General features: G+C 40.2%; 1 protein-coding gene across 3 annotated transcripts in view; it reads left to right on the forward strand.

The window, feature by feature from the left end:
• myo1b (myosin IB) overlaps positions 1–23867 on the forward strand; it is a 57678-nt gene that overhangs the window by 5215 nt on the left and 28596 nt on the right. For all 3 annotated transcript variants that reach the window (XM_072397328.1, XM_072397329.1, XM_072397330.1), the window contains exons 2-4: positions 2981–3127; positions 7220–7335; positions 20983–21077. In XM_072397328.1, the coding sequence (XP_072253429.1) occupies positions 3002–3127; positions 7220–7335; positions 20983–21077 (337 nt within the window). In that variant the 5' untranslated portion in view covers positions 2981–3001. The remainder of the gene's footprint in view (positions 1–2980; positions 3128–7219; positions 7336–20982; positions 21078–23867) is intronic.

Here is a 23867-nt window from a genome sequence, read left to right on the forward strand (position 1 = left end):
GCTTCTTCCATTTGTCATTTGTCTTTGCTTTTTCCTCACATTTATCACTTTCAGCCAATCATGTTCGAATAGGAGATGACTTCCTGCTCTTCATTACCTATGTATGTTGTTTTTTTTTTTTTTTTGTTTTTGTTTTTTCCTCTTTTCTTTCTGTACATGAGGTCAGCGTTTCGGGTGCCAAAAGTTAATGATGTATGAACCGCAGCATCTGCAGTACACAGACACTCGCTGTGCCAGTCAGGGAATGGAGCACATTTAAATTGGGTGACACGCCTGCACCCAGACTACTGCCATTTGACCCAAAGTCTCATTGCATCATTCCTTTGTTAGCTTCGCGTTTGAGATTAATGTCAGCTAAAGAACTTAATGCTTACCCCCCCAAACATGGTAAATGTAAAAGGCTGCAGACAGACTCATCGAACTGGACACTTCTAATCCGCTTTCTCTGGGTAATTTGCCAAAGGTTTAGACAAGATCATTTAGATTCAGACCATGTCTTGCGTTACTTTCACTTAAAATTTTAAAGAGATGATTTTATTTAATTTTTTTCCTTCCCATCTCAAACCACCCAAATTGACGTTACTGGCATTGGACCTCTCGAGATCATATGTCGCATTCCTCATCTCTGCATGACTCTGCAGTGAGGATAATCCCCCTGAGTTTAATCAAGGTGGTTGAGGGTTTTTTTCCCTCAGTCTCCCTTCTTTGGCTGCAGTAGAACATGTAGCAGCAGGGAGCAACTTTTATAAATGGGATTGTGACTATGCCTGCCTGGAAGCTGCTTCAAAATCTGGGGTAGTGGGTTATCAAGGGGGCGAAGGTGTCCAGAAAGCAGACAGACGCGCCGTGTTCTTGGTCAGAATGACGCAGTCTCTTGGGGAAACATTTCCGCTTTTTTTTTTTTTCTCCATCTGGTACGCGAGAGGCTTCAGCATCTGGTTTCACTGAGGAGGGAGTTGGCTGTGCCCCTGAACACCTGCCTGTCACACAGACTCGACACTTTGTTTTGAATTAGACTGGGCAGTTGAGTTGCTTTGCAGAAGGATTTAGCTGTTTTGTAGTAATTGATTTGCCAGATATTGATTGCTGTGAGCTAGTGCAAACTTACTGATTCTGTAATTGGTCAAGTGAGGTTATTTGACTTTATTTACATGTACTGTAGGGATTGTACAGTATATGATAGACTGGAACTCGGAAAACAACTAAAATTGCATAGCAATAAGAGCACTAAAGGCTAAGATAGAAAAACATAGGCTGCTCCCTGTGAAGCTGAAATTATACACGCACACAAAAGAACACCCCCCCCCCCCCCCAAAAAAAAAAAAAAAACAACAACAAAAAAAAAAACAACATTTAGTGACATAACAAAGCAGCTCAGTTGTTTCTTCTCTCCAGGGAATCATTAACTGTGTTAAAAGGAAATGGCATTGCATACTACCAAAACAGCTGGTAAACATGAGCTTTACAGGAAACCCTCTAGATATAATCGGTGGAAACAAATTAACTGACCTTAACCAGCTGAAAAGTCAGCAAATATCCCTTCTTGGATCCTTCTGAGTCAAGATCAAGCTTCAAACATCCTATAGAGGTGTTTTAAATATGTTTGCAAACGAACATGACCCATTTGCACCAGTGTTCCTCATTTTTCTTGGCCAATTATTGGCAAATGTTTGTTTTCATGGTGAGTGTGAGTGAGCGGGTTTTGGAAATTGACTGCTGCCCACGAGTAGGAGCAGGGCAACTTCTTTATGGGCCAATCCTGCTGTGCCCTGCGGGGGAACAGAGGCCAGGGGAAAAAGTGAAGCAGAAGTCTACAGAGAGAATCCATTTATTTCCAGAACGTCATGCTGTTCCTAAGCTGCTGCTGGAAGTCGACTGCTGAGATAGGGTTCCACCTCAAAAGCAAAGCATTTTTTGTTTGTTTGTTTTTTTTTTCTTTATTGCTATAATGTTGGAGCTTTCTGTCTGTGCTGTGTTTTTAATTCCAAATGTTAAGTCATCAAGCTTGAGTCTTGACTTCATCAAATATTAGTGAGGGAATAATTCCGGGTCTGCTTTTAGTTACTACTTCCATCGTGACTTTATTCATTGATGTCTAAAACATTGAACTGCATTCTAAAATATTTATCGTGGTCGTGTTTTAATTTGACTTCTGACCAGCTGAAGGAGTGCCCTTCTTACCCAGTGGCAGCTGGGATGGATGATTGTATTTATTGCAAACCATCTGCCTGTGCAGAATGAGATGTTTGTACAATAAGAGCAGTGGACGGAGGATGAGCACATTGCCTCATCTGCTGGCCTCTGACGGTCTGTTACAACAGCAGACTTTAGATTATTAGCGTGGCAAAGCCCCACATCAAGGCCTTGAATGTATTCTAGCCCCCTTTTTTTATCTCCAGTCCTATAACAAAAGGATTATTGCTCTAAATGGAGATGGGCGGCAACACTGTAAAATCAACAGTGAAATCTGCAAACTCCAGCACTGTCTTTGTCACGGTGGATTCGAGCACAGATCCTCTGACAGCCTCCAACACTAAATTGCTGCAACAAGCAAGCCGTAGGGGGGTGTGCTTTGATTTATAAGAAGTTCTCGGGGGCAAAGTTCTTTAGTTATGTAACTTCCTAGGACATTCTCGCACGCCACAGGGGACTGAGGTCAAACCACCAATCGAGCATCTCTCCTTTTTCAAACCCTTTGAGGGGTTGTTTTTGTGATGCATTTTTGTGTTGATCATGCTTGGGGCTTTTAGTTTTCAAGTTTATAGAAAAAGAATCCATGTTTTCTTCATACAATTTCTTTTTCTTAACTCGTGTTGTTATAGCTCTTTCTTTCTTTTTGCATGAAGCAGAATCTAGGGTGTGCTTGCATATGTTGGAAAAGAAACAATAGCCCACCAATAAGAACACATAGATACATTTGTAAGACAAAACTTAACTTTATGTGTACTATATTCCTCACTATCTCCATGTTTCTGTGCAGGGGGGGACACCTACAGCCAAGATGGAGGTGAAGACGTCACTTCTAGACAACATGATTGGGGTTGGTGATATGGTCCTTCTCGAACCCCTCTCTGAAGATTCATTTCTGGAGAACCTCAAGAACCGCTTTGACCACAATGAGATTTACGTAAGAATGCCTTTTTTCTTTTTAAATTGTGTTAACTTGCTTTCAGTTCAGTTGCAGCATGACCACACTTTGTCGCACACCGCCTCTCAAAGGCAAAACGGAAAAAAAAGAGGGAAGTGCTCTCAAGAAACCATGCAGTTATTTTGAATAACTCTCATTCCCTCTCTTGTTACAATTACAACCATAGAAGCGGTGCAGATGCCGCTTGTAACCAACCAACCAACCAATCAGTAAATCCATGGAATGGTTCCTTCATGAGGCGTGAAATCCAGAGCTCAGTAACAAGCAGGGACTGGCAGTTTGGCTGGCTGCTTATCTTCAGAAGAGGTGGGGGTGTTGTTGAACTGTCCTCTCTGCAACAGACAATTGGTTTTTGGCTTTGTGCTGAGGTACTCTGCGATTTCTCTGCTCTGCAGGTTGGCCGCTCCAGACATCAGCCAAGATGATTAGCTCTGGCTGCCGTTGGCTCATAGGCACAGTGCTGATGTCGCCTTATTACCTTAGTGAACAAGATACTTTGTTGCGAAGCAGCTCGCATCCTGCTGAGTAATGGGGAATGATGTTTTCACATCTCCAAAGCAGCAGTTTTTTGTACGGTGTGGAATTGATCTAACTGGTGAGACTCTTAAACATGCTCTTTTCCAAGAGACGTTTTCGTTTTTGTTGTGCAAAATCTCAATATATTCTTATTTTCCCAAACTGAACGTGAAGTGAGAGTGAAAAACGGACCGTTTATGGAAAGGTACAGAGCATAGCTTTTTAGTTTTGGTAGCGTGCGCTGCAGCTCAATAGCGATGACCAGGAAAAGCACTGAAAGCACTGGACCCTATATTTATCCAATAAATCAGTGGTGTACAGTACTTGCCTGTGAATGTATTTTCCCCTCATGTGGCATCATTCCTTACAAATGGCCCCATCCCCCACACCAGACTATCATATGACAGCTCACAGTAGAAGAAAACATGGCTTTGTCTTCCAGAGGGACAGCACATGATGTATCCAATAACTTTGTAAAAAATCAAAGAGACTGAGAATCATCCCATTAAATGTTGGTCTGATTCTAGTGTGTGAGAAAAAGTGACTCTCTCAGGGATTCATCTTGTTTGCCAAAGCTCATAATGTTCCTGTATTAAGTTCCAACTTTTCATTGCAAGTTGTCCAATTTTGGTGCAACATCCTCTGTCCCTTGCTGAGGATTTGCTTGCATGCATTTGAAGACCCCTTGTTGGTGGAACATGGCTCAAGGGGGGTTCTGGGAAAATTTCTCTTAACACTGACACTTGAGTAGGATGAATAATGTCAGCTTCTTGCTTGGCATTTATTATTCTCCCATTTAAAGGCGTGCTATCACTCAGTAAACAAATGTAAAGTTTTCTTCACCGATCAGCCATAACGTTATGGAAAAAGTCTGTAATTTTAAATTTGGCCTTGTGTGTGTGTAGGGGGAGATTGAAGGAGTTGCATTACGCATGAAAGTAGGAGTAAAAGTGCAGAAAAATATACAGAGCTTCAATGGTGGGTGGCAGTGTCCATGACTGGTCTCAGATGTACATGGAACTCTTATTTTCACTAGTACTTTTAGACTAAAATGACCACCTGAGCTTTCTATTTTGCCTGCTTAGAAACTTCTGTGAAAAAGAAACTCGGTGATGCTAATTGTGAGCAGTTAGTGGAAATAAAAATAAATAAAAAATAAAAAAGAGAGAAATTGTAAACGTAGTGCTTCTGACAAGAGGAGCTTAAGGTCTCAAAGTGGTTTTGAATTTTCTGTGAAAACAGTGAAACTTGAAAAATGAACACCTACTTTCTGCACTGTCAGAGGACTCGAGGGATCCACACAGTCCACTGCAAGCTGAAATTATTCAATTTTTTTCTTCATGATTCACGTGAGCGGAAGAGTTTAATATTTTTTTCCTTTCTTTTCTGCTTGTCAAAAGAGCCTCTCATTAACACGTGGATTCTTTGTTTACATTGTACACACTCCCTTTGTACACAGCCTCTGCATTTTAAAAGGCTCCACTCTGCCTCTGCGGTCGAACAAGAGGCTGTGGGAGGTTGTGGTGTTGCCACAGGGAAGGCCATGATCCACTCCTGTCAGAGTGGCTTATGTAACAGCCATTACCATGGAAAGCAAAGAGAATGTTTCAGGTTGACGCTTAAAAGTGCTATCTGAGCGCTGTGTGTTGCACGTGGGCGGATGATGATGGCTGGTTGCATACCCTTTCAGATGTGTCTGATAAGTGTTATTTGTTGATCAGGACCTGTTTGGATGTTATATAAAGGTATTTTCTTATGTAAAATGTAAGTATATGTATTATTATAAAAATAAAAACTGCCTACATTTTGGACTGTAATGACATCTTTAACGGATGATACTATGATATTTTTGCAGGGAATAAACAGCAACTTGCAGGTTAGCATCCCAAATGATCCCAGCTGACCACTGTTGGCTAACAGTTGTGTTCACCGTAATTTAAAGTTTGCCATCACATGTCAGATTATAATAAAACTGCAAGCTGCTGTTTACCATTGGAGTATTATGCCTAGCCAAAATGGACCTATACTTAAGGATTAGCTGATAGATCATTAGCGGTATTGAACGTTGTCAAAATTAAAATAAATTACATTACATTTCATGGTGCCATGGATGTTGGGACTGAGAGAAAAGGAAGGTAAATTATGAGGAAATTGAAAGACTAACTGTTAAAAACCAATAAATGGAAAAGAAGATTTGCCGCACAGTTGCCATTATTGTTTAGCTGAAACGCCGACCAGACACAAGGCCTTGAATGCTGTTGTTGGTGCCTGTGTCAGTGGCTGTTCCCAAGGTGGCAACAAACTTTTTTGAAAAGAACATTTCCCCATTACACAGTATTATTTTTTTAATACAATTTTTTCTCTTTTCTAAATGGTACTATTTAACTGATACAAATTTATTTTTATTTTTTTTTGGTACTACTTCAGTTGAGGTTCAAAATGAGCTAAACGATGATGACTGTTCATCTGCTGATTGGATAGACTTGTTGGTTATCGTTAGCCCGATTCTTTCACTGGAAGCCCAAGAACAAACTGGAGAAATCTTTATTGGTCACAGGTAACGTATGGCAGTGTTCGACTCAATGACAGAGCTCTCGCAGGAAATCCATCAGCCTGAGCCCCAAAATCTGGAAATAGTTCATATTTATCTTCTTGGGCTGGGCCAGCCCCATACAGAAGTTGGACTTACACGTAACCAAATGTAAGTGGCCAGTTATTAGTGAGGTGAACTACTGTCCACATCATGTTCTTGGGATATGATGAACAACGTGTGTGTGTGTTGTTTTAGGCGTGTATCGAATGTAACAGACCTATCTGGCAAGATGTAGAAGCTTCATCTGTCCCAGTTATTTAGTCCAGATATGCTATATCTTAAAGTCTTGGACCATTGAAGGACACACATTGCATAGTAAGAGCAGAATGGAAAAGTACAAGATGGGGAACATATTTTGTTTAGAAAAATACAGAATATGAATACATAATGTCTGAAAACAAAGCCAATTATAACAGTTATGGATGTGACATACAAAGGCAGCACATCATATTAAATGTGTGATGGTGGCTATCCATCAGTCTTGTGGTTCTGGTTCTATCAGACATTGTCGATAGCATTCTCCTGTCTCAATTGAGTGTCACACATGTTTGTATTTTTGGTTACAGAGAGGCCAGTGAAGTCTCAGGCAAAGCCAGCTTTATCAGGGTTTTTAGGAGCACAGCTCTGATTGCTCTTTTTCTTGAATACTTTTAAGATATTAATGTTAAATTGTTGTTTGCTAACAGTTCTAGATATTCAAGTTAGTCTTATGACCTGTGAACTGCCCAGCCCCACAACATCCCTACTTCCCTTTGACTTAAGGCATTGCATGCCTCAACATCACACAAGGAATACCCAGCTGTGAAAAGCTGGATGGTAGCAGAATGCCTCTTTGATTTGCTTGCAGTCCAAATGGAAAAAACAAAAGGGAAAATGGGTGGAAGGGCTTATGTTAAATAAGTAAATGCAGTTTGCAATCACTAACTGTTCTCTAACTTCTTTTGTTCCTTCTCTCCCCTCAGACGTACATTGGCAGTGTGGTAATCTCCCTGAACCCTTACAGGTCCCTGCCCATCTACACGCCGGACAAAGTGGAGGAGTATCGCAACAGGAACTTCTATGAACTTAGTCCCCACATGTGAGTTCACCTCCCAGATCTTCTCTATCACATCTAGTGTATATATATATATGTCACGCCCTCTTAGGACTTAAGTACTTAAGAGTTTGATGGTGTGATTTTTAGATTAGGCCTCCGCCTGTGAATTTGAGGATTGCCTCTCTCGGTTGTTCTTAAAGGCTTTGTTCGTCCGAATGTGATTGAACTGTTCTGTCCATTCAGAATGCAGAGTATTACAAACCTCTGTTGGGATTAGCACTTTGACTTAGTTACTAATGCCAAAAGGTGTTGGAGGCGGGGTGGCTCAGATCAGAGGGATACCATCTCTTGTAAGGAGTCACTGAGGCGCTTCTGCTAACCACCGTGGCAAGCCATCTGTCCATGAGCACCATTAAATCAGGATTGTTGTGAGTCTGGCAAGACAAAAACAAAGCCCAGCACTCCTCAATTAGCCTGCTGTGGCTCCTGGCTACAGCAAAAGCCCTCTGAGACAAAGGCTGGATGAGCGAGGGCCCATTTGTCCCAGAACAGACGTAATCCCTGAAGACAAAAGTGAACTGCTTTGCTTTCCTTTACAGTCATCTAAACTTTGACGGAGTTTTATGCTGTTTTTTTTTTTTGTTTTTTTTTGTCCCATTTATGCTGTTCAGATTCTGTCTCAGTCTGGTCCAACACTGAGTGGATAACAATGTTCTCTGTCAACGTCTCTTAAAATTTAGATGAACTGTCCGTAGAGCCAAACAACTATGGGGAAAACTGGTCAGAGGAAAAGAAACTTTGCTTATTGGCAGTGGATTGTCATTTTCACCACAGGTGTCTACTTTTATTTACATTTAGAAAAGGTAATTTAGTTAGTAACAGAAGGCTAAATATCTGACAATTCATCTGAGTCGTTACAAGATCATTTTCATACCATGCAGACATGACCTGAAAGACTGCCTTGAAATGCATGCGTGATCCTGTCCAACTCATAACTTTATGCCTTTTGTAAAGAAATGTGTGTTAATATTTTTGTCAATGTTTGGTCTTTTATGCTAAACACCGGTTGGTGTCATCTGCATGAGAATGATTTATTTCTCTTTCTGTGTGACATCAGCTGATCTGACTTTGGAAAACAGGCAACGGCTCTAAGTTACTTCAGAGTTAGACTGCTGGAGTCCAGTCGACTTTTTGCTATGGATCACAGCCAAAGGTTCAACTGAGAAGGGGCCAGGTAGTTATTGACATGTGTTTGCACATGAAATACTACCTCTCTTTCCAAAGCTGAAACTGATACGTAATCTCAAAGCAATTGTAAAATGTTAAAACAAAAACGTCAGAAACTCTAGCTCTGCACAAAATCACCCACTTTCTTCCTCTCAGGTAGATCAAAGCTAAAGGAATCGACCTAAATGTTAATGCTTTAAACAGGTTTAACAACACCTTGCCATTGGTCTTACAGTAAAGAAGATTTAGCCCCGTTTGTTAGGAGAAGCTCCTGTAGTGGAATGAAATGCCAGTCAGAGGCAGATTGTTTTAAAATGCTACGTAAATTGATCTTAATCCTCTGGTCAGACCATCTGGACGAAGCTTTGCGGCTTTGCATTGAAGTTAAAGTTATGTTAAACCCCCAGTGTGGCCAAATGCATTAAACCTGTTATTGTCAACTCTATTTAATTTTCCTGTTGCCTTTTTAATCTCAAATAGAAGAGCAACCCAAACAGTTACGCAGTTCCATCTCTGTGGATCACAAAGGGGAAATTAATGTCTGTTTTTCCATGTAAGATTTACCCTTTAACTATTTACTACATAGAAATGTTTCATTTCAGCCTTTTTCCTGCAAGTGCTGTGAGGAACCTTTTTTCCAATTTGTGTATATTTCTCAAAATTGAAAACAAAACTTTAGGTTTCACTTTATTTGCATTAACATCTATAAGTGTAGAGGCAGCTGAATAGCTGCAGTTTGGAAACTCATTTCTATATAATTTGAATAAATTTGACTAGACTATATTCAAAGCAGAGCAGGTAGTGTTTCACAAACGCAAAGCAAATGTTGTTAGACACACCAGGGTCCTGGAAACGTGAGTGAAAACAGTTCGTACTTAGAGCCATTGGGAGTCAGCCCCACTATACTGGCCCTGGCAAAATCTGGTCTTGTTCGTCTTCCAGCGATTTAAACCTATTGGAGCAGCTTGACTTTGACACTGTCGAAGATAGACACTGGACTCACTTGACAGTCTTCAAATTATTTATGTGTCTAGATAATTCCATCCATCCATTTTCTATACCGTCAATCCATCGGTCGGGTAGCGGGTGGGCTGGAGCCTATCCCAGCAGTCATCGGGCGAAAGGCGGGGTACACCCTGGACAGGTCGCCAGTGTCTAGATAAAATAATCTTAAATAAACCATGGCCCTTTTTGCATGGCTTAGCTTGCTCTGACTGTGGCAGTTGCTACAATATATAATGAGTAGATCTAAACGGGTCGAAGCAGACAAGGTCATCCCTGTGGAGTTGCCCTCATAGATACTCTTTTGATACTGTACTTACTATATGATGCCCCATTGATTAATTTAATGGAAAAATTCTATCGGTCTGTCAAGTCTATGTTCAAAGAGTGGATAACTATGGGATCGTCATTTGTCAAACATTATGAGTTATACTGAAATTTAACGTAAATATTAATGGGGTAGCAAGTTAAACGGGTATTTGAATGAGCTAGAGAAAACTTCATATACAAAGTGAGTGGTGCTTTCCAGAAGAGGAATAAAAGTACATTTTAAGTCGGAACTGTTACAGGGATTAGGTTCAGTATGATGGAAACCTCTGGGGAAAATCTCTGCTGAACACACTGGATGCATTTGGCAGATCAATTTTGCCTTTTTTTTTTTCTTCCCTCCCTTGGGTCATGATCTCAATGTGTACCATGACATTGCAGGCTTGACTTAATTCCTCACTTTGCTGTCACTTCAGAGCTACATAAGAGGAAATAAATAACAACTAACTGATAATGGCTAAACCCTTAACCCTTCACTCAAATACAGACCTGCACACAAAGGAAATATCACTTATGTGTTGATCCGCAGCACCTATTAGGGGTTCAAGGACTGAGATTTGTCACACATGTAGTGTGTGTATGCTTGTGAATGTATCCTGGGCTACACTGAAGAACTTCTTGCCCACTTTATGTGCTATCACCCACTTAAAAAAAAAGAAAAAGGCAGATTTGACTGAGACAACTGTGGGTCACAGTTTGGTTGCAGTATTTTACTCAGTAATGCTATGGTGGCAAGTTTTATGTTCACTGATAAATGGTGACAAACTTTTATCAGACCATAACTTTTATCTTTCATGAATGTAGACTGACGGTAAATGGCAGCTCTTTATTACTGCCATTGTCACCATTGCTTTATCCTGTGTGTACCTTGTTCATGTAAGACAATGCTGTAGAAAGAGGTGTGTGTGTGTGGACTGGACTAATTACCTGCTTAGTTAAATTTTGATTGAAGTTATTGCAGACATATCTTGGCTTATCGGCTGGCAGGATCAATCAGTTCAGGAAAAGCCTGTCAGCAGATATTTCAAATCGGGTGTGGGGCAATATGATCCAAACTCCTGAAGGTCAGAAGTGCTTGAATGTAAACTTACTTGAGTTCATTCATTTAAAAAAAAATTTCCAAAGAACCATGCAGCCACACCCATCTCAAATAATCTATCTGTGATTCCCTCTACCAGCCAATTTTGCACAATGCTCTCTGCCCAGATGAGGCTTCTCCTTAATTAAAAGGCAGGTGTTTGTGTTTTCCTCTTTTCTAAACACAGGCAGCACTTTAGAGATTAACTAATCAGTGGTCTTTCTCCATGTGCTGCGTCACAGATGGCCTGCAGTCATCTTTTGTGTGTTGCTTGCCTCCCAAGCCAGACACAGCTTGAGAATGTTTAATGAGGTATTGAGACCCCACTGCTCTCAATACTTAGTGCCGCTAGAGCTTTGGCTGCAGAGAGACATCAGGACTGGCTAATGGCGCAGAGGAACTGTGCAAAGTGTATGTCAAGGCTCCAGTCTGTAAAATTAGTCTATAGGGTAGGGGAAATAAAAACAACCTTCAATAAGATTAGTTTTCTTTTGAAAATGTTAGATTATTTTACTGCTGCTGGACTTGTATTGGCAGGCAACAATAAATACTTTTGTCATATCTCTAGAACAGCAAGTCTAACTTTGGAAATGAACAAAAAAACAGCTTAGTCATGATAAACGCAGCATGAAGGAAATGCAAACATCTACACGTCCTTGGTGAAGAACATTAAAGCCTGACTGGATAAAGTCTGCTGCGTTTTCCAGGGTGAGACCTCTGCCCTCTGTGTCAGAAGCAGTGGTGTTTAGAGTTCACACGTGGGAGCAAAGTAATTGTATTGATTGCTTTCTGGACAAACATCACTGGATTGGATGCTGTCCCTCATTTCGATCTGTTCCTCTGTAAAGTGTTTATTACGTGATACTTCTGAACATTTTTTTTTTCTAGCTTTCATTGGAAGTTTTTCTTGGAATTGTTCTTAATTCTCTGTACATTTTTCACACATTTAATATACTTCAAGCAATTTTTAAGTTTTTTTTTTTCAGTTATCAAATTATGTTTGGTGTAAGATGGTGACTTTTTAAACTCTGTAGGGATGGACCTTGGAGTCATTTACTGAATCACATTACACTTGGGTTTGCTTTTCATGTGTCACCAGCTGTAACACAAAGGCCTCTGTATCACGTAGGAAATTTACAGTGCGCATTTATTACCAGTGTAGATGAAACTTTTTATTAGATTGATGTAACCACTGTCACGTCACTTCTGGTATGCAAAGTGCTGTTTTGAAGCCATGAGCTTTGTGTGAATTTCCCAATCCAGAACTGTTTTGAAGTGCCATTTCTATTTGAATATCACCCTAATAAAGGTATTATTAACATTATAAGCTTAAAAGACAGATGCATCCTAACTGGATAAATGTGGTTTTTTTTGAGGGGGGGGGGCTTTCCATGTTTTAGCTCTGCATTGTGCAGAGCCCATTATACACAGGTTTGGTGTTTATAAGACTGTTTGTTTTTGAGGAGGCCTCGAAGCGGCACAGAAGCTTTGCGTAGGTAGATGTAGTGGGCACTTGGTTGAAGTGGCATTTTGACACAGGTGGGCAGCTGCAGTCCTCCGCACGATGTGTTGGCGTAATGGTGAGCTCTGTGAAACTAGTGAGAGGTGATGGCAAAGCGCTTGTTCCTTTTCCCACCCACCTCTTCAACCTGAGAATAAAATGCAAATGGAATTTTATTGGACAGCAGAGTCACTTCTAACCAAATGGTACATGTGTGCATGCATGCAGGCAGTTCTCGAACACTTGGTCATGCTTTATGGCACAGTACATTTACACACACGCAGTCCTGGTTTCTTATAGTTCCCAAGTTGGTGTTAAAGCTGGAAAAGCATTTCTTGACAGATATTCGTCTGCACAGCAAAGGCGGTGTGATTTATTTGGTTTTGTTTTTTTGGCAGAGTAATGTGAAAAGCTAGAGATATATTTGCATGAAAGTTTTACCAGTTGGTCCTTGGCCTAGCTCAAAAGCCAATAACTTTAGATTTCAGTTTGGATTTGAATGCAGTCTCGTCTTTCACTCTCGTTCAGCTCTTACTAAGTCATAAACCAAACTTATTTTTCTGCTTGTGTGTTGGTAATGCCATTCCCTTGGCTCTTAGTTGAGCTCTCCAATACCTCACGCAGTAACCACAGTGCCTCTGGATTAAGTTTTGTCCTTCACCTCTCTTTGCACGTTGCATGTCGGTACACTTGCATCACACTGCGAGAATGGGAGGAGGGAAGCAATATATGGTGTGCTGTGTGTAAGTTGCAAACTTGTAGTTGCTATACGGTTCTGATGCCTGTTCAGAAATAAGTATTTAATCATTCTTGATATTTATTTTATTTCTTTTGTTGGTTGTTTCAACACACTTTTTTTTCCTCCTCCATATTGTGTGAAGAAGTGATAGCTAAAAAATGCCTTACCACACTGGTGGTCTTTAATAGAGAAAGGGTTATGAATTCATCAGCTGTTTTCATAGACAACGCATCTAGCCTTTAACATGACCCTCATTAAACATTGCCTGCCTTATCATTTATTGCCTCTGCAAGCATAATACCATATTTTATGGATTTTCTTTTGTCAGCCCCCATTGTAAACCCTTGTCTATTCAAAGTCGGAACAATTGGCACTGGGCTTTTATCTGTGTACACAGCTTGTATAACATGTGAGGTGTACGAGTTTAAAAAGGAACACGGGCTGGAGAAGCTATCCAGAATGTTGTTCCACAAGGACACCTTAAGTCTTCGGCAATAAAGATTTCTGTTGGTATTACAGTTGAGCCACAGTTCTTCTTTCCATCTTTGGAAAGGGGTAAGAATTTGGAAAATGAGCCTAAAATGCCTGTCTTGGACATACCTAAAGACTTATTTAAAGCTGTTCTGTTCTAAGTTGTTAAGCTATAAAATCAAGAAATCATTTGTGGTGTTTTCTTCAATTATTTATTCTGCAGCAGTATAATTTTGTTTTGGGGAATAATAGATTATTCAATTGAATTCTAGAACCACATGCATTAAATGCTTGATTTTGGTCCCTTAAGTTTCTTTTCTCAGTCCCATTTCAGTAAAATGGTACAAATTTAAGGCAAGATATTGATCTGTGTTGATTAGTGTGTGTGTGTGTGTATATTTATTTATTTATTTTTGATTGTTTATTTAGTCTCAGTATTGTAATATGAGTCGCATAAATTTAACCATAGGCATCTCTGACTTCCAACTGTTTGTCACATGTGTATCTAATTATACGCAATAATTATGTAGGAGCTAAACTTTGTGGAACACTGCTGACAGCCCACCAGCATTTGTGCACATCTTTGTTTTAGATCTGTACTGAAACTACATCCAATGCAGAAACTGATGGCAGAGCTATTGCATTGCCCTACCACTGCTTTCAGTCTTTAGCCAGACTTGTAGAACCAGCTCGTAGATGGTCAGAAGAAAATCGGTCAAGCTGTCAAACAAATTTGTAGGCGATTTGTGAGGCTTGAGGATTCATTTTGCTGTGAAACTGGAAAGCTTGCACGGCAGAGCCGCTAAGCTTGGGTCCATTGACGAGCTAGCTGTGTGCATGGGGTTTAAAACTGGATATTTTAGCAAGAAAACATTCAATTTCAGTATAAAAATGTAGAGAAAATGGAAAGGGAGGAAAGGGTTGTAATTACCAGGCTACTGCTTTTTTTTGTTTGTTTTTGTTACCACTGCAGTCCTAAGAAGGTGGTGTGATCCACCAGAGTCTGGCAACGCGCTGCCCCCCTGTTGGTTGAGATGGTCACATGAACATCCTTGGGTTACTTTGAGGTCATATCAAATTATTTTGTTTTAAAGTGAGCAGGACAGCTCATTTCCGTGCAACCTGTGTGTAAACGTGGTGTGTTGTGATCCCTGTATGGGGCAGGTAAATGGTAAGATCTATCTATACTACTAAATTTGCTCTAGTAGCGCCACAAGGTCAAAATAAGTTATGATTTAAAGCGCATCGGCATTAATGATAGATATCCCTAAAATGCTTTTCAATACTAATGGCATTGAAAACTATCAAAACTTGGAACGGTGTGCTGTTGAGATTTATCCTTTGACAGCAGTTGAGCAGAGTAACAACTATATACCCATCGGCTTCTCCAACCAGAAACAAGAGGGTCTTCCAGAACTCTTTCATGGCGACATGTGGTGCTTACCCAAGTGTTCAAGTTCCACAGGTTTATCTTAGTGGAACTACTGACACAAATAGACCATTTGTGTAAGTCTTATTGAGGTGTGTCTTTTGTATTTCGAGCTTCTGTGAGCCTAAAGTGACCAGAGACATTGGAATTAAGAAAGGAAGTTCTCTAACTTAACTTGACTTGTGCTTTCTTAGCTATAAAAAGATGTAATGTTTTTCTTTTCCCATCATCTTGTCTATGGTTATGTAGTATATATTTTTCCCCTAAAGTTCGTGTCTTTTAAATGCCCTCTTACTAAAGACAGCATTTAAGGTTCCACCCACAACCTTTACTTGTTATCAATTTGAGAAATCTAAAAGGCTCAGGCAATTTGGTCAAATCCTTTAGCCCTTTTAACATGGGCTATCTGGGATTAATTAGGATTTTCTGTTTTGTTTTCAAACTGTGCTTTACAACAAATAAAGCTTACAAATTGGCATGAACTTGCTTAAAGGGGCTCAGAGGAGAGTCTGCTGCTGCTTTGAGGATGTTTTGCTACCTTACTCAGCATGCTTATTTCCTGCTTTTCTAAGGATCACACAAATGGCTCGGGTCGGTGTTTTCCCCTCCTTATGAGGAACACTAAATTGCCATGTAGTAAAGTGAATTAAAGCTCTGGACTCCCCTCGAAGTTTGATGTATGGCTTGAGGAGTATCGGTGAGCAATTTAGCTGAAGTTGTAGACAACCTTGAGAACATGTTGAATTAATTAGAGATCTCTGGCAGATGTACTTCTTTCTGAACTTTTAATTTGGAGACATGTAGGTACTCTTTACTGCACCTTGCACCCTGGGTGCACTCCTTTGAACAGAAAACTGTCATTATGATCTTGTGTCTTATTTGTTAGCTTCTGTCCTCTGTGCTGTTCTTCCCCCCAGCACCTACTTTACAGCAGAGATTTGTTCTTACGAGTGCACAGATGGTCAACATCTGTCAGAACCAGCTCCGTGTGTGTGCGTGCGTTTGTGTGTGCACATCCGCTCCTTCCTCAGCAAGCTGGTCTTTAAGCTGTCTGGTGCCACTGTATTCGTATGCGTTTTTTTTTTTTTTTTTTCTATAAGCCACCCCCTCTTCCACCTGGTCATCGGCATCAGGAAAAAGTTGTTTCCTTGGCTGCTCCTTCAAAGCCAGGCGGATTTCCTGAGGGCTCTGGAGGAACCAGGTCACACTGAGATCAGAGGCCACTGTGCTGCCCCCCATGCATGCAAGCATAAAACAGAACTGTCTCGTATTTAGCATCCAAAAATCTGTTTCTATTAATGCACTTGAAGAGAAAGTGCACAAGCAAATCTTCTACATGCCTTTAAAAAGACGTGCCCCTGAGGCAGATAATCATTGTTTTCCAAAGGGCTGTCATCTCCAAGTAGTTGGGCGGGCTTATATCCAGCCCATATATTACAGCTTTATTAGCATCTACAAATTATTGCTTTAAAGTGTGCTGAATCTGCCCTCAGGGTACTCCACCCTTTTAAAATTCAGGTCACAAAATGCAGACCCATCATCTTCTCCTGTGCCCCATTTCCCAGGAGTTGGTGAGTAAAAAGAACTGACGGGACTATTTTCTACTGCTTACCTCATGCCAGTGTGGCTTTGTGCTCACCGCTGCCACGTGCAAGACCAAATTACAGCCTGCAGGCAGATGTGAAGGGGAGGTGCCAAGCAGCACATGCAGTCCAAGGCCTTATCCCAACCTAACCCCCACACACTCAGCTATACATTCTGATCACAGAGACCTGGGACTTTGGCATAAAACTCTCTGCTTCCTCTAACTTTATAAAAATCATTCTAAATGATGAAGCACCAACATTTCCTTTAGTCAGTCACTGTTCTGACTTTCAGGGGCATTATGACTGCATAAAACAGGGCTGTACATTGTTTACAATTATGAAAACTGTATTTCTTGCTTGTGTGCCCAGTTAAGATAAAATACAGGTTAGTTTTACTATGAAAAGTCTGTGATAGTTTGGTTCTACTACTCAGTGTCATTTAAAGAATTACAATTAAAAAGTTTCTTGCCTTGTGTTATCTGGGCAAGGCTCGTTTCTGTTGACCTCTATTCACGTTGTGATTAGTGGTAGCTATTCATATTCATAAGTGCCGCTTAGTGCGTGTGTGTGTGTGTGTCCCAAGCAAGGAACCTCGCACTCCTATTTGACAGCACTGGCCCCTCATGTAGTACCTCCCCTACCAACTCTGACTGGCCCATAGGCCTCCTTTGGGGACGACATAATTGCATGATGGCCCACTCATTGTCAGGATCGGGTCAGGCAACCGGAGTGTTTTCACAAAGCAGACATCTGCTGTGCTGTGCTGTGCTGCCCTTTTTAGCGGTGACGTAATGTCCTGTGGCAAGTCTCATCCATACAAAATTGGTGGCTTTGCGTACAGGAGAGGGGCTCGGCTGTGATCAGAGATTGTGGGGGTGGGGATGCAACGAGAGGTTTATCCTCTCATAGACTGACAAGAAAAGAGACCAAAAAGAGCACCAGATATTCACATTTTCTCTCTCTGGGAGAAAACGGGCCAAGGTCATCAGTTTGCAGTAAACATTTGATTTTATATTTAGTGTGCATCTATGTATTGTAATTTGCATTTGTATGACACGGGTTATGCATGTCAAGCTTACATGCTGTGCCATATATTTATAAACCTGCTTTCTAGACCTTTATTTTGAAATATAAAAAGACATTTGAAACTGTTAACACGACCAGTCGTTAATCTCTGGTGTGAAAGATTTAACAGTGAAGATTTTGTGATTTACATAAAGTTTTCCAGAACTTCCAAAACATTTTTACTCAATGTGTTGTATTCCAAAGTCAAGTTTCTGCCTGACGGGGCAGAGAGAGGTTGAGTTAATTGTGTGGTTGACTGGAGTCTAGTTTGTGCAATTAGGTTTTTTTTTTTTTTCTTTTTTTTGAGTTGGTAGGCATTATATTATGCTATAGAGCATAAAATAACAGGGATACATTGGAAGTTGAAATGCACCATTTTTGTCAGTGTTTCCAAAAAAAAAAATAATAATTTAAATACTTCATAAGTACATAACTGCACTGCACCGGTCTGAAAGAGGGAGAAGTGCTGCATTGGTGCACCCCTTTACATCAGGGATTGGTTGCAGGCCCACCCCAGGGGCTGATGAGGTAGTAGACTTTGTGGCGGCTGAATGGACCCTGATCCAAAACGGTGTCTGATGATGCAGAACCCTAAGCTCCATTAGCCAGCCTGAGCTTAAACTTCGCATTGCGGTCTGGAATGCATTCATCTGGCGGTTCATCTCTGGCCCCTCTTTGTCATGGCCTCCTAGTAGCAATCAGCTACTTTACAAATCAGGGGTCAGTGTTAGTTCAGTATGTGATTATATGCTTCAATTTCTGGCCTCAGCAGCAGTGACTTGACTAATATATCCATTGGTGTACACTAAATAAGATTTACACATGAGTTTCTTTTTCCACATCTTAGTGTGTTTAAGGAAGTTGGAGTTGATCATGAATAAGTTGCACAGTGATTCTGCACAACCCTTTTACACAGATTCTAATGCAGACTGAACACTTCCCTTAGAAATCCCTGTGAACCCTTTCCAACTAGTTACAGAGCCTGCTGGTGGGTGCCAGGCTGTATTTTTCCACTGTAGTGGAACCTGACAACAGTTTTGCCTTTCACAAGTAAATGCAATCTGCGCCTCTATGGATCATATACTGTATCCCAAGTCACACCCATCACTGATAGGCAACGCTGCATGAAAAATCCCTGTCAGCATCTGTGAATGTCAAACATTCCTTCCTGCACTCATGTCTAGTACGCTTTGAGCATATAAATACTTAATTAATGATATTACTGAGACCTGGGAGATTTTAAGTGCTCCCACCCTCCAGGCAAGCAATAAGACCAAATTAGACACCAGGGAGAGACCATTTTGAAGCATTCCACCAAAATTACCGAAAGCTAAATTTGCCCTGTATTCAATATTAAATGTAAGATGCTGGTCTCGGCTTGATACTTAAAAAGCAGCCTTTTGATGCTTTTGAAATTACTAAAATAGAGTCTTACAGTGTTAACGCTTGTAATTTTTGCAGCTGTGCAGCTGCTTGAGATTCACCGTCTTGCCAAGGAGCACTCCAACAGGGTGGATAAATCCTTTCACTATGGGTTGTTTACCACCCTTCATGCATGTATTCTTGAGATGAGCTTAAAGAGACTCTTTATGCTGGCAGAGCTCCCCAGGGAAGTCTTGGAAGATGCATTTCTTGAAGTCTACTGCATCTTGACTTATCAAAGATGCATTGCATGTATCATCCAGCAAAAATAACTTTATTGTAGACTTTACAGTCTGTGAGTTTAGCTCTTGCTCTTTTCCTTGCCTGAAATGACCATATTTGAAGAAGTTTGGGGATTTAAGTAACACTTAAATGCTAATTGGACAAAAATATGTATCGTTGATGGCTATCTGATCAAAGGGCCGCTGGCGGTTACACAGAGGGGCGCTTACGAGCCCACTTTGTGACTGAATTTATAAACTCTGTTTGCAGCTATATTTACAAATTTGTCTGGTTTGTACCATCTGGTGTTTTATAGATTCCCCACTTAAAACCTTGTGTATATACCTAGTTTTCTTCCCCATTCATAAATTCTGGTCACCGGTTAGAAACTGTATTGCAGCATCTCTCTGGCTGTGGAAAACCAAAGCACTTCTTGTACTCAATGAGGGTACATAATGAATTATGAGGAAAAAAGTGATTCAGGAGAAACATTTACACTTAATGAATGGGGAATCTATCTAATCTGCTTCATATCTGGCATTAAATTACCATGTTTTTTGTTTTTCCTCCTTTCAGGCTAAGAAAATTTCACAAAATTTGAGTGCTGATTAAAGAACTTACGAGATACAAAGTATACCAAAATTATATTTAATTCTGAGTCCTGATAAAGGCGAGAGAACATAGTTCTGGCTGCTGCATACATGACAGTTTGTCAAAGGGAGGCCACAAAAGCATTTTTTATTTGTTTGTTTCTTCTCTTCTTTGTGCCTCTTATTTATAGACATATCATGATTAAAATTACAGACCATCATGCCACACAATATAAAAAGTCGTCATTGTGAGGTGGGCCTATCATCATCCACACCCTGTTCTCAAATCATCATAAGGGATTGTCTGCATAAAGAGAACAAATGAAATATTGTTCTGGTATTGAGTGGGCGTGATACTGCAATAATGAGTCCCATTTTCCCATTGTGTAAGTGCTCTGGAATGTATGACAATAGGCAATAGGTTTTATAAGATGCTCTCTCCTTTAATCATTCAGTCATTCCACCTAGGGTTATTTACATTGTCACCGATTAACTGCATTTTTCAGAAATCTACAAGGGTACCATTAAAGTAGAAAGGAACCCCAAAGTATGTATTTGGTTTTCCTGTTATTTTGATATTTATTTGTACTGGGACAAACATACATATTGTGAATCTGGGCCACATGCTAAAGCTTTCAAGGCCTCTGCTAACGTGCACTGCCGAATCCTAAATGGGTCTTGTTAGACTAGGAGATTTAGTTGAGTAGTTACATTTCAGAAAGGCAGCAGGAAATGGTCAGGTATTGAAGCCAAATCCCAAATATGAACCAGCCAATGTTACTAAATAAAGCTGCAAGTCGCTCCAGTCTTTTGAAAGTCTTGTAGATTCAACCCAATTTCCAATGAAGCTGCATGCTTTTCATTAGAGGAGACGCCACTTGGCCTGGTGCAAAAGTGTACTATTCCTCTGAACCTATGTTACACTGTTAACATAAATTTCCCCCCAAATATTATTGAAAATGTGTTATTTTAACTGTGCCATTAAAGCATGAAAGCTTACTTTAATGCTTTGTGCCATTTTGTGTTCCAGCTATGCTTTGGCAGATGAGGCCTACCGCTCTCTGAGGGACCAAGACAAGGACCAGTGCATCCTTATCACAGGAGAAAGTGGAGCTGGGAAAACCGGTGAGGGTTCCTTTTCTTCCGTCGCTTTGACACCTGTCTGGCTTTTTTTGTCAGACTTTCTTCACATCCAGATATATTTTTGCAATTAATGGACAGACGGGGAAGGGGGGTCGAGTGAAATGCGACCCTTATCTCATTTCCTCATTATCTCAGTCTTGATGCTCAAATTGGACTGCTGAACGTCCCTTGTGTCACAACAGTGATTGCAGTGAAGTCAGTTCTGCTACCAGAAAAAGGCTATGACGAGAACATAAAGTACCATTGGAAAGTCTTAAATGTAACTGTATAGCTGTTGATTCCTACATCATGACAGCAGCAACCTGTGTGTCTAAACACCCAAATTGGATTCAGTAACTTGGAAATTACCTGCCTGAGGATCTGATTTGGGCATCACCTGAGCAGAGTCTTAAACTGTTAAACATGTTTATACCTGGGATCTGCTTGAGACACCTTTATCCTTAATGCAGCGAACACATCCTGGTTTTTTTTATGATTTTTTTTTTTTCAACATTTATGCTGAGAACAGCTGTCTTTCAAAAGTCTTTTAACTATTATCTATGAATCCTTGGAGGGTAAAATATGTACCTTGTTCTTTTTTGCAATGTTTTGTTCAAAGTGTAGACAAAACCCATTCCACACTGAAAGATAAGGGTTGTTATGTATAAAGTCACATTACAGACTCCGATCAGATGGAGTATAACAAGTTTGAGGCTTGTTCTGTGAGAGATCGTCATGTTTGCACATGAAACATGATAACAACTCTGACCTGTAACGGGTGTGCTTGTGAAATCATAGAGGCAGACATATCAAAATAGAGCAGCAGCATATTGTACAGATGGTTTCACTCACACTTTTGTACATTTAAAATCAAATGGATAGAACCCATAATTGGCAGTTGGAAAACTTAAACTTCACTTGCTGGTATCCAGCCAGAAATGAGTTTCTGCTGGTGGAAGCTGCGTTTGCATCCCCGGCTTGTTTATTTTTGTGGGTTTTTGTTGTAGTCTGGCCATGTTTTGAAGCACATACCTAAGAGATGCCTACAGGGAATGGTATTTCCTGACCGGGTCTGGTGCTGATTCACAGGTGATGGCAGTATTGAGTTGGCAGCACACACACAGTGGGAATGCACTTTGAATCTACTCATAAGATATCGTCCTGCACAGTGCAAACGCAAACATTCATATTGTTAGAATAAAAAAGGAATAACACAATTAGTATTTTGGTTCACCTCCTCTGGCTTTGATTTTTGAGTTATGGACTTAACTAAAGGAAAACAATATTCTTTATCAATCAGGTTCTAACTCTCTCACTTAGAAGTTGACAGATCAGTTTAGCAAAATGGGCTTTTCACCCACCATAAGATTTCAAACAGACTGAGATCCACACCATTGCTGCCCATTTCAGAGTGTATACGTCTTTCCTAAGGAAAGGGAGGGAAAACGATGATGATCTTTGGGAGGTGTCCACCTGTACGTACTTACTGTAGAAGTAATGACTGTCATCATGCGCATTCCCTTACCTGACATCAACCCCACTGTCACCTCGCTTTCTTCTGTTCTAGATGTTTGGGATATTTTTTTTTGGCTTTACTGCATCCACCACCCCCACTTCCTTCAGCCGGTTTCTTACATTTTGGTCACAAATATTGTCTATTATTTCTACGTATTTGTGTTGGATTTCTTTGTTGTGCATTTCTTATTCTCTGGCATATTGCTTTGAATCTGCCCTGATGCTTGGACTTCCTCCTTGGGCTCCCTGTAGGTTTCCCTTTTACAATCTTTCCGTTTTGTTTGTACTTGTTCCAAATCTTAGACACAGCTGACTCGGAAGGACCAACATGTTTTGACACAGTCTGAGTTAAATTAGCTTCTTGAAGGAGTTTTATTATCCTTTCCATTGTTTCCACCGACAGTTCTCATGTATGCAGTCATGTTTCCTGCCAATCAGTCACAAACAGCAGCATGTTCATTTGCATATTTAGACTTGTTTATTTTTAGAAATGAAAATCAAAACATTCCCAACTTATTTGTTATTTTATTGTTTTATTTATTTCTAACCCTAACACTTTCTTTTGGTTTGGGTATATCTTACAAAGCCAGAAAATTCAGCTTTCAAATAAGATGTTTTGTGTCATGTCTGACTTTTTTTTATCTCTTTTCTACAAAACTAATAATTCTGAATGACTATCTTCCAAGAATAGTTACTCCATATTGTTTGTCAGGGGTTGCAGCTTTTTGTCTTTGACTTTTGACTGAAATTTGACTTTTTCTAAAGCATTTTATCTTTTCTAGAAGCAATTTCAGCAGCGCTGCCAGTGGTATTGGTGGAGATTTTGACTTCAGAGTCGGCAAAATCTAATCCACCATGCCAGATTTGCATATGTTTGTCTTGAGTGTGAGAAGGACTCAGAATTTATGTTCATTTGGTTCCAATTAAAATTCATCATGTGGTTTTAACAAAAGCTTGGCTGGATGGACAAAGTAAATACATCAGCAATAACTGCATCCCAGCATGAAGCTCTGTCTTAACTGAGCACTTTAATTGCAGTATTTTTATTTTTCTTTAAATGAGATTATAAAGGATCATTAATGACCACTTTATTGAAAGTGCCAAATTATTCATATCATCACATGAATGAGAATAAGGATGCATTTCTACATTGCATACCAAAGATGTCTTTGTGTTGTGAAGCTGTTAACAGTTTGAACTTTTGATCTCTGGCCGCAGCTCAGATTTTACAACAGTACTTCCCCTACAGCACTTTGGAAGCAAACAGCAAGAGCCAGA

The sequence above is a fragment of the Leuresthes tenuis genome, unplaced genomic scaffold, assembly GCF_036924035.1.
Source record: "Leuresthes tenuis unplaced genomic scaffold, fLeuTen1.0.hap1 SCAF_12, whole genome shotgun sequence".
Classification (NCBI taxonomy): domain Eukaryota; kingdom Metazoa; phylum Chordata; class Actinopteri; order Atheriniformes; family Atherinopsidae; genus Leuresthes; species Leuresthes tenuis.